The sequence below is a fragment of the Suncus etruscus genome, chromosome 7, assembly GCF_024139225.1.
Source record: "Suncus etruscus isolate mSunEtr1 chromosome 7, mSunEtr1.pri.cur, whole genome shotgun sequence".
In the NCBI taxonomy this organism is placed as follows: Eukaryota; Metazoa; Chordata; class Mammalia; order Eulipotyphla; family Soricidae; genus Suncus; species Suncus etruscus.
In genome coordinates, this window is record NC_064854.1 from 62,070,918 (window position 1) to 62,081,861 (window position 10,944).

General features: G+C 59.6%; 1 protein-coding gene across 1 annotated transcript; it reads left to right on the forward strand.

The window, feature by feature from the left end:
* Positions 1-1,206: 1,206 nt before the first annotated feature.
* On the forward strand, positions 1,207-10,546 carry IGSF9 (immunoglobulin superfamily member 9). The gene is given in 29 exon segments (XM_049777624.1): positions 1,207-1,237; positions 1,344-1,409; positions 1,638-1,705; positions 1,752-1,800; positions 1,845-1,912; positions 1,915-2,035; positions 3,427-3,579; positions 3,699-3,725; positions 3,728-3,783; positions 3,785-3,853; positions 4,022-4,198; positions 4,382-4,503; positions 4,605-4,753; positions 4,847-4,851; positions 4,853-4,975; positions 4,978-4,995; positions 5,320-5,460; positions 5,634-5,750; positions 5,861-6,005; positions 6,121-6,244; positions 6,345-6,520; positions 6,634-6,881; positions 6,997-7,081; positions 7,165-7,341; positions 8,649-8,691; positions 9,169-9,208; positions 9,210-9,967; positions 10,134-10,264; positions 10,362-10,546. Coding segments are annotated over 29 exon segments (3,672 nt in total).
* The last annotated feature ends 398 nt before the right edge of the window (positions 10,547-10,944 follow it).

The window sequence follows — 10,944 nt, forward strand, 5'->3', positions numbered from 1 at the left end:
GGCCCCTCGAGGTCTCTCCAGCCCCATCCTCCTGCGTCCTGGCGCTGCGCTCCCCGGGCACCCGCACAGACAGGAATTTCCAGTCCATCGGGGAACCTGGGGATCCCCCCGGGAGTGAGGAGGCGCTCCCCGCCCCGCGCTCAGGTTTCCCCCGCGGCCCGGGGAGAGCTGGGGAGAGGCGGGTCCTCCGGGGAGCCCACTCCACGCGGCCGCTGCGCCAGGCGGCGACGGTCTTGGGGTGCCCCGAGACTACAAGTCCCAGGCGGCCTCGGGTCGCCCCCCGCCGCGGGTCCCCCGGCCGCGGGAGGGGATTGGCGGTCTCCAGGCGACCGGGCGCGGGGCAACGGCGCGGGCAGAGGCGGACCCGCCCCCCATTGTGTAGCCGAGCTCTGCCAGCCGAGGTGAGGGCGGGGGCGCCCGGGCTCGCGGAGTTCTGGGTCCTGAGAAAGCGGGGAGTTGGGTGAGGAGTGGGGCAGGGGCTGGGGTTGGGTAGGGGGCGGGACCGCGGAGTTCTGGGATGAGCTGGAGTCTTGGTGGGCTTCCAGTGGGCCGAAGAGCAGGTGGGTCGGGAGTCTTGGCGGCTTCAAAGCTGGAGGATTGGGGTGGGGGACTCCTGGGAAGGGAGCGATTGTGAGAAGTTTATCATAGTGTGTATGTGTGTGGGGTAATCTGGGGGTGAGGTTAGGAGGCTGCGGTTCCTTGAGGCCCAGAGGACCGGGTACATTTGAGAGCAGGTGAAATGCGCTTTTGGGGTGCAGTGAGCGGAGGGTGTGTGTGTGTGTGTGTGTGTGTGTGTGTGTGTGTGTGTGTGTGTGTGTGTGTAATGGAGGTATCTGAACATAGAGGTTCCTCTACCCTGCACGTGTCCTGGGGGGGGGGGGGGAATCTGGGCTGCAGCTGAAGGGTCTTGGGGAAGATGTGGAATCCTGTAGACTGGCCTGGGTTGCCTCTCCGTGGAATGAGGCTTATGAGTGAACTTTAGGGAACTCCCGGGTACCCCAAACAGGGCTTGCGCTGTGGGAGCAGGTGTAGAGAAGGGAGGCTTGGCCAGAACCCTCTACCCTGGACTCCCCATCTACTCTCCTCCTGCCCTAGCTGAGTCGGAGCTGAGTCGGCCTCGGTTCTACCCCTACCCAGGCCCAGGGCTAGCTTTTGTGGCATCTCGAGAGACATGCCCTGAGGCTGGCAGATTGTGGGAGGGTAAGCATGGAGGAAACTTGGGGTGCAGCTTTGGCAGGTGCTGGGGAGACAGCACCTGCAGGCCTGGGCCTGTCTAGGAGGGGATTACTTCTTGCCCTCCACCCCCTTCGGGGAGTCCCCGCTGCTGACTGGCTGTCTCCCAGAGCTGGGACTCCAGTGTCTGATCAAAGCTTGCCCCTTCCAGCTGCACCCTAAACCCTCCTACTGCTGTGGGTGCCTGGATGTTTTATTTTTACCTTCAGCTTCAGGTAGAGAAGAGAGAGTGTGGGGCATCTCTCTAGTACTCCCTTCCTCAGCACTCCCTCCTTGGCATTCCTAGCCTGCCCTTTCATCTCTCTGCTGCCTACCCAGGGCCATCCACATCCTCCTAAATCAGGCCTGGTCCTAGTCTTGGGATGCCCGTGCATCTTTCCCTAACTGCTTCTTTGTGTTTGCAGTTATCCCAGTTCCTGACTATACGAGAATTTCTAAAGGGGCTGTGAGCTGCACCCCACAGGAGCTATGGGTGGGGTGCCACCCGCTTGACCCTGCTCAGCCTGTTCCTGTGCCAGTGGGTAGATGGTGAGCTGCGGGGTCCCCTGGGCCCTGTCACCAGGCCTGGTGGGTGCTGGCCCCTGCTCATATCCTCGCTCTGCATCCCACAGGTCGAGGGAAGCCTGAGGTAGTGTCAGTGGTGGGTCGCGCTGGGGACAGTGCAGTGCTGAGGCTGCGACCTGCTGCAACCCTGCCAGCCAGCCCCCTCTGCACGTCATTGAGTGGCTGCGTTTGGGGTTTTTGCTCCCCATCTTCATCCAGTTTGGCCTGTACTCCCCCCGGATTGACCCCGAATTCCTGGGTAAGGCTCTTGTTTGGAGTGATGGGAAATGTGTATGTGTGTGTGTGTGTGTGTGTGTGTGTTGGGGCCCTTCATAGTTTCCAGATATGGTGTCCAAGTCCCACACCATGAGCCCCATAAAAGGAAGCGGGTTGTACACATCACTGGGACAAATGGACACACTCGAGTTTGCAGGTATCAACCTGCACCCGAACTTTTATGTGTGAGCTTCTAGCGCCATCTCCTCCACTCGGGCTCAAGGACTCTATGTCCCTACTGTGTTCCTGTGTTGTTCATATGCGTGACACACACATGCAAAGCTGTGACATATACATTCATGCATGCTTTGGAGCTGTGCTGCACACAACTCCTTATGGTCAGCTCCAAAAACTGAGGCCCCCAAAGTGGCGATTTTCAGGCAGTTACCAGTCTTCTTGCCTCCCTCCCTGTCCCAAGGTTCAGGAGCTGACAGAGAATGCAGCGAGCAGGAGCTGAGTTTCTTTCCAGCTTCTGTGCAGACTTAAAATAGGGCCCGTTGCCAGACCAGCATCAGGCCAAGGCCCTCTGCCCTCTGGGAAGGCTCCAGTCTCCTAATCCAGATGGAGCCTTGATGCGGAAGCAGATGGGGAGGGTTAGTGGTGGCTGCGGATGCCCACAACCCACCCCCCCCCAGTTCCTTGGATTTAAATGGGAAAACTCAGCCCCAGGATTGGCGTGCCTGTTCTGCCCTACAGGCAGAGGGGAGGGGCCAGCAGGTGCTCTGAGAGGTTTACTTTCAAATGTGCTGGGCCTTTGTTGGCAGACAGCCTGGTGGAGATGCTCTGTCTCCACATGCCCCTGGTATGTGGTGGGGTGGCAACAGGGCTGTGGGTAGAGGGGATGGGGCAGCTGGAGAAGATGCCCAGTGAGAGTCCTCTCCCCCAGGGGCACAAACATCTAGAGTTAGTGCCCAGAGTTAGTGCTGTGGCTGGGCGTGTGGGGAAACCAGGTGGCCAGGACTGGGCTAGGAGAAAGTGAGGACAGATTGGGGACAGGAACTGAGATGTGGCTGTGGGTCTGGAGGGAGAGTTTTGACTCTGAGTTGTCTGCAGGGTGACGTGTGTGGGGTGGGGGAGACTGAACACCAGGGCAGGGTCAGGTGGTGGGCGAGGAGGTCTGTTCCTACACTGGTGTCTGGAAAATTCAGACCCTACATACTGCCTACTTTGCCTGTCCACACTGGGCATCTGCTTCATCTGTCCATCCACGCTGGGTCCCTCATCCCTTCCCCAACTCGGGGCATCCGCCCTTAGTCTTTCTGTCTATTCTGGCTCCCTCCATCCACTGTCCTGAGCAGCAGTGTTTGGCTCTGACAAAGGTCTGGGATTGAGAGTCCTGGGGCCCCAGTCCTGCTGACTCAGGCCCTTCCGCAGGGCGGGTTCGACTGCAGAGGGGGGCCTCGCTGTACATCGAGGGGCTCCGAGCCGAAGACCAGGGCTGGTATGAGTGCCGCGTGCTCTTCCTGGACCGGACACACCCGGAGGATGAGACGGCCAATGGCTCCTGGGTGCACCTCACTGTAAACTGTGCGTGTGGGGATGAGGGGACAGAACCCGTCCTTAGCTCCCAGGCTGGTGTATCAGGCAATGTGTCTGGTGGGCCCTGGCCCTGCTCTCTGCTGACCATGGTGCCTCTCCTCTGCCAGCACCCCCTCATTTCTTGGAGACGCCCCCAGAGTGCTCGAGGTTCGGGAGCTGGAGCCCGTGGCCCTGCACTGTGTGGCCCGCGGCAACCCCCCAGCCCCAGATCACCTGGATGCTTGGAGGACGGAACCTTGATCAGGGCCATGGCCCTGTGCAGGTGAGACTGATGCTAGGAAGGTGGGCAAGGCCGCCCTGAGTCTGGCTGACGCTCTCTGCTGGGAGGTGCTGGAACTGCAGGATCTGAGGCGTGGAATGGGGTTGGGATGGGGAGGGTCTTTCCACTCCACCCCCATCACTCCCTTTCCTCCTCTCCTACCACACTCAGGTGCAGAATGGGACCCTGACGATCCAGCAAGTGGAACGAGGCAGTGCCGGGGTCTACACGTGCCAGGCCACCAACACCGAGGGCAGCGTCATCCATACCACTCAGCTGCTGGTGTCAGGTGAGGGCCAGGAGGGACCCATTGGAGACACCCTGACTGCCCCTCAGAGGGAACCCTGGGTCCAGAATCCTTGGCCTTCCCAGGACTGTACAGGGAAGGAATAGGGCTGGGACTCTCTCATCACTCACTGGGTTACATTGCAGCCCTGGAGCTTCCTTACTGGTGTCCTAGGACCCCCAGGCTCCCCCATATCCCCTCCCTAGGCTCTGAGAAGATGATCTGAGTCCCCTCCGTGTGTCTAGGGCCCCCCTGTGATCGTGGTACCCCCTGAGAACCGCACAGTCAATGCCTCCCGGGATGTTTCCCTGGCTTGTCACGCTGAGGCTTACCCGGCCAACCTCACCTACAGCTGGTTCCACGAGGGGTACCAACGTCTTCCATCTCAGGTAGACAGGAAGTGGGGGCCATGGGGGAACCTGGAAGGAACTCCTAGTGTCAAGCAGGACCCTTCCCCTTTTTTTGTAGCCGCCTTCAGGCACGAGTGCGGGTCCTGGTGGACGGGAGTCTCTGGGTTTCCGGACAGTCCAGCCGGATGATGGTGGACCTCTACACCTGCATGCCCAGCAATGGGCTCCCACCACCGCCCTCAGCCTCCGCTGTCCTCACGGTGCTCTGTGAGTCCCTGTGGCCCTCCACTGATTACCTGCTGTCCACTGTTCCTTCCCCCTGCTCCCTCCCCTCAGAACCTGCCCTCCCTGCTCCCCCAGACCCATGCATTAGTGATGGAGATGCCTCCACGAGACACCCTGCCCATCGGCATGCCAGGGGTGATCCGCTGCCCGGCACAGGGCCAATCCCCCCACTGCTCTTTCGTCAGCTGGACCAAGGATGGGCAGTGGCCCTGCAGCTGGACAAGGTATTGGCAGGGTGGAAGGACTTTTACTCCACCCAGTCTCTCTTAGGGGTTGGATATGCATGGACAGGTGCTATGTGGGGTAACCTGGGGCAGGGCCAGAAACCCCTAGTTCCAGGAAGGTGTTTAAAAGGCATGAGGGGGTCCCCCAGTACTTACCTGAAGGCCATGGCAGGAACCAGGCCTGTGTCCACCAGGAAGGCCTGGGAGAGGCCAGAGTCCATGCTAAATTGGGGTCTCAGAGTGCAGCAGATGAACACGGGACCTTAGGATGTGGGCTGACCCTGTACTCTGGGGCCCCCTGATAACCCTCCCATTCTCTGCAAGTTCCCTGGCTGGTCGCAGGACACTGAAGGCTCACTCGTGGTCACAGTGGGAAATGAGGATGCACTGGGGCTGTATTCCTGCACCCCCTACAACAGACTGGGCACTGCTGGGCCTTCGGCTGTCACCCGGGTGCTCCTCAAGGTGGATGGGGCTGGGAACAATGCCTGGGGTGGTGTTCTGTGGGGTCACAGTGCAAAGATGCCCCACTCAACCCTGCCTGCTGCCCCATACCAGGCCTGCTATCCCCCACTCCAGCTCTGACCACGGCCCTCCGCCCTAGCCCCACAGCTCTCCAATACCAGTTCTGCCTGCAGGCCCCCCCAGCTTTCACAGAGCAGCCCCGGGAGGAATATTTCCAGGAAGTGGGACGAGAACTGCTTGTCCCCTGCTCAGCCCAAGGGGATCCGCCCCCTGCTGTCACCTGGGCCAAGGTAAGGCCTCACCCTCTGCATCCCTACCCCCTCTTCTTGGGAGGGCTTGGGGTAAGCAGAGGAGCAGGACAGATACCCTAGGGTCTCCAGGCTGACTCGTGTCTTCTCAGGTAGGCGGAGGTCTCCAGGCCCGCATGGACAGCAACGGCAGCCTCATCCTGCGTCCGCTAACCAAGGAGGCACATGGGCGCTGGGAGTGCTCGGCTGGTAATACAGTGGCCCGTGTGGCCGCATCCACCACCATCTATGTGCTAGGTTTGTACTTGCAGGACAGAACTTGCCCCTCGGCTGGGGTGGATGGGGAGTTAGTTGTGCTGGGGAGCCTCCTTTATTTTGCCCCCATCCTCAGGACCCCTCACTCCCTCACTAGGCACCAGCCCCCACGTTGTCTCCAATGTGTCTGTGGCATCTGTGCCCCAGGGTGCCAATGTCTCCTGGGTGCCTGGCTTTGATGGCGGCTCACCACAGAGGTTCAGCGTCTGGTACACTCTGCTGTGAGTGCCCCCCCCCACTGCCCGGATGGGGAATGGCGAGGGGGGGTCCACCCCTCTGACTCCTCCTACTTCACAGCTCCCTCCTTCCTCCAACTTCCAGAGCCCACCGTCCTGACCGTGTGCACTACGACTGGGTGTCCCTGGCAGTGCCTATGGGGATGGCGCATCTGCTAGTGGGGGGTCTGCAGCCCTACACCCCCTACCAGTTCAGCGTCCTCGCCCAGAACAAGCTGGGCAGCGGGCCCTTCAGTGAGATTGTGCTGGCTGTCCCGGAAGGTGCTGCAGAATGCAGGGAAGGGAAGGGAAGGGCGGTGCAGGGGCATTGGTGGCCTCTGGAGGGGAAGGCAGATTGAAAATCCTGCTCATACCCATCTGTTTGATGTCTATAGGGCCTCCAGCCACACCTACGGCTCTCAGGCTGCTGCCCACTGACACGCTGCAGGTCTCTGCACCCCGACACCTGGTGGCCTCCAGGACGCCTCGGGGGATCCTCCTGCACTGGGAACCCCCAGAACAGATGCCCGAGAGGCTGGACTGCTACATCCTGGAGGGACGGCCGGGGTCCCAGAGCTGGGAGGTGCTGGACCCCGCTGTGGCTGGCACAGACAATCAGCTGCTGGTACCAGGGCTCATCAAGGTGTGTTTGGGGACCCATCCCTGAAGCCCACCTCCCTATGGCCTGCCTGGTCACTTTCCCACACCCCCCAAAGGGGGGACCAGCTGGGCTGACCCTGCTCCTGGATCCTTCCCAGGATGTTCTCTACGAATTCCGACTGGTGGCCATGGCAGGAAGCCAGATTAGCGGTCCCAGCAACACGGCCAACATCTCCACTTCTGGTGAGACTTTGAGGGTCCTTTGGGTTGGGGCGCCTGAACCCTCCCATTGCAACACTGACCTGCTCATCTTGTGCCTCGCTCAGGCCTGGAGGTGTACCCATCACGCACCCAGCTGCCTGGCCTCCTGCCTCAGCCTGTGCTGGCTGGTGTGCTGGGTGGGGTCCTCTTCCTCGTGGTTGCTGTCCTTGTGAGCATCCTAGCCGCCTGCCTCATGAATCGGCACAGGGATGCCCGGCGCCGCCGCAAGCGACTGCACCAAGGTGAGACTCCATCCCCAGGAGTGAACCGGGATTAGGACATGCCCACCGGGATTAGGACATTCCCCCACAGAAACCACACCCCTGGAAAGGCTATGCTCCCTGGGATTGGCCCTGTAAGGCCACGCCTCTATAAAACCACGCCTTTGGGGTTGGGACATGCGCCTGGGAAGAAAATATTTTCTGGGATTGGCCCTGGAAAGGCCCTGTTCCAGGATTGGGATATGTCCCCACAAGAACCACAATCCTATAAAACAGGCTCCCCACCCCCATAATTGGGACAAGCCCCTAGAAAGGATATGATCCCCAGGATTGGTCTTGTAAAGCCACATCCCTGAAACAAGGACATGGCACATGGTTTATGGAAACCTCCCTCTGGACACGCCTCTGGAAAACATACTTCCCTAGATTGGGCCTGGGAAGGCCACCACACTCCTATGAAAACCATGCCCCTATGGTTGGAACATACCCCTATAAAAACCACACCACTGGGATTAGAACACGACCCCATAAAATCATGCCCTTGTGTTTGGTAAACGCCCTTGGGAAGGATATACTTCCCAGGATTGACTCTGGGAAGGCCACTATACCTCCTGGGATTGGGACAGGCCCACAGGGGGGACTCCTATGCTTTTTTTTCTTCCAGTTTTTGGGCCCACATCAGCTGTGCTCAAGGGTTACTCCTGGGTCTGTGCTCAGATTGGGATTGGACCACAACCCATGAAAACCACACTCTGTGAAAAATCACGCCCTCCCCCCCATAATACAAGCCCCTATGAAAACCATGTCCTTGGGTTTGGGACATTCCTGGGAAGCCACACCTCAGGATTTGCACCACGCCCATAGGCATCCCACCCCTGACAGGGAACAGCTTTGTAAGGTAACACAGTGGGGTTGGTGACACGCTCCACAGGGGGACTTCTCTGCCTCTCCCTCCCCCCCACCCCCCACCCCTCACTTTTTGGGTTACTCCTGGTCTGCACTCAGAAATTGCTCCTGGCAGGCTCTAGGGACCATATGAGATGTTGGGAATCCAACCGGGATCCTTCCCAGGGTAGGCTGCTTGCAAGGCAAATGCCCCTTACCACTGCGCTATCGCTCTGGGCCTCTCCTCTGCCTCTTGAGGTGACATACCCCTTAGGCCACAGCCAGGAAAGCTGCCCTCCCTCTGCATGGACCTGTCTACAGAGAGGAGGTGTCTCTGGGAAGAATTACACCCTGGACATGGGAGCCGGAGTGGGATCAGGTCTGTGGGACCCTGAGGGCCCTTGGGGTTGCCTGTGTCACCTCTGCTCCTCCTGCCCTGACAGGTCCCCACCTTGTCTTCTCTTCACCCCGGAAGTCAGCTGCACAGTGAGTGGCTCCATCTACAACCATCCCCCAACCCCCCACCCCCAAACCAACACCTCCCCGTCTTCCTGTGGCCTTTGCAGGTTCTCTTGCTTCCTGCCTGAGCCTAGATTGGGGGAGGGGTGGCCTGTCTGCCTTCACTGGTAACTGTCAGGCCTTACCTAAGCACCTCTATGTCCTGCTCCAAACTTTTCTTTTTTTTTTTTTTTGGTTTTTTTTGGGTCACACCCAGTGTTGCTCAGGGGTTACTCCTGGCAGTCTGCTCAGAAATAGCTCCTGGCAGGCAGTGGGGGACCATATGGGACACCGGGATTCGAACCAACCTACCTTTGGTCCTGGATTGGCTGCTTGCAAGGCAAACGCCACTGTGCTATCTCTCGGGTCCTGCTCCAAACTTTTCAAGGCCTCACTCTGACTGGCCCCTGTGTGGGGGCCCCTGGCACCCTCCCACAAAACCCTGATCTTCTGACCCTTCCCAGTTCTGCCCCCAGGCCCGGGCACTCCAGACAGCGTAGCCAAGCTTGAAGCTCCAGGCCTCCCCGGTGCACTAGCCTCTGCGCCAGAACCTGCTGTGGGGGGACCCCCTGGGGTCCCGCAGTCCCCCTCTGGATCCTCCAGCCAACCAGGACCCCTTACCCTTGGAGCCCATCTCTCGGGGACCAGATGGACGTTTTGTGATGGTGTCCAATGTGGGGGCCTCCCAGGAAAGGTTGGAACCAAGCCGGGCAGAGCCCTGGAGCTCTATGCAGCATCCTGCCAGGCCCTGTGAATATAGTAGCAGCAGCCCAAGTGGACAACCACAACCAATGTGTATCTCGGACATCAGCCCCATGGGGCCACCCCCTGCATTGCACCAGTATCTCAGCCTGCCCTTCTTCCACGAGATGAATGTGGACAGAGACTGGTCTCCCTCTGAGGAACCTGGCCCTGTCCAACCCCTGGATCACATGGACACCCGGACCTGCCACTCTCCATCTCTGCAGCCTCCCCTGGACTCCACCATGGCATTGGCGGGGTCTGCCTCTGAGCCACCTTCAGTGGCGCTGGCTGAGTGGACACTGCGGGAGCGACTACTGCCAAGTCTCCTCCCTGCTGCACCTCGGGGCAGCCTCACCAGCCAGAGCAGCGGGCGAGGCAGTGCCTCTTTCCTACGCCCCCCTTCCACTGTCCCCTCAGCTGGGGGCAGCTGTTTCAGCCCTCCTCCTGGAGACACAGGCAGCTGGGGTGGCGGTCCTGAGAGATGGTCCCGCAGGGAGCAGGTGCGGACAGTCAGTAAGAGGTGAGGATGATGCCCTGGTGCTTTAGCAAGGCACATACCAATCTCAGTCCCCTCAAGCATGCCAGGAGTGATTCCTGAGAACAGAGATGGGAGTAACCCCTGAGTGCCCCTCGTGGGTCCTACAGTCCTGGGAGGGGACCCCACACCATGTCCCTGCCTTTCGCAGAAGAAATACATCTGTGGATGAGAACTATGAGTGGGACTCAGAGTTCCCGGGGGACATGGAGTTGTTGCAGCCTGCGTCGTGGTGCTCAACCATTCCTCGGCTTCTACACCCCACAGTGGAAGCTGAGCCAGGTGAGTGAGCCCTGGCTACCTGCTCACCTGGACCCCCAGCTATAGGCATAGTGCCCTGTGTGTTCTCACCGACTCTCCTGCCTGTTCCCTCTTGCAGCTGCAAAGTCTCCAAGGCTGAGCTGCCTCCTGCACCCTGCCCCACCCCTCGGCCCTGAGGCCCGCTGTGCTGCCCTTCGGGAGGAGTTCCTGGCCTTCTGCCGCCAACGAGATGCCTCCAGAACCTGGCTGCCTGCCTGCAGACAGCAGCAGGCTCTGCACCCTGAGCAGGCCACGCTGCTGTAAAGGCCACCAAAGGCAGAAGAAGGGTCTGGGTAGTGAGTGGGTGGAGGGGGGACTGCCCCACCTGCCTCACTGTGTTTAGGCTCAGACCCCAAGGGGAGGAGCCAGGGGACCCTGGTACAGAGCTTTGCTTGGCTGGGGGACCCAGGCCTGTGTGAGTGGTGGAAAGTGTTGCTGTGCATGTATGTATGTGTGGGTGTGGGTGGTGGTGATGGTGTGGTTGAATTTTTTTTTACAGATGATAAAGGCTGAAACATCTCTGTATCGTCTGATTTTTAATATTAGAGGATGATAGCAAGATCCCTGAACCCCAAATTAGGAATGGGGGGTGTCTTTCTAGAAAACCAGTGTTCAGAGCTCCGGAAGCGCTAAATATGTATAGTGGGATGGATGCTGCTGTG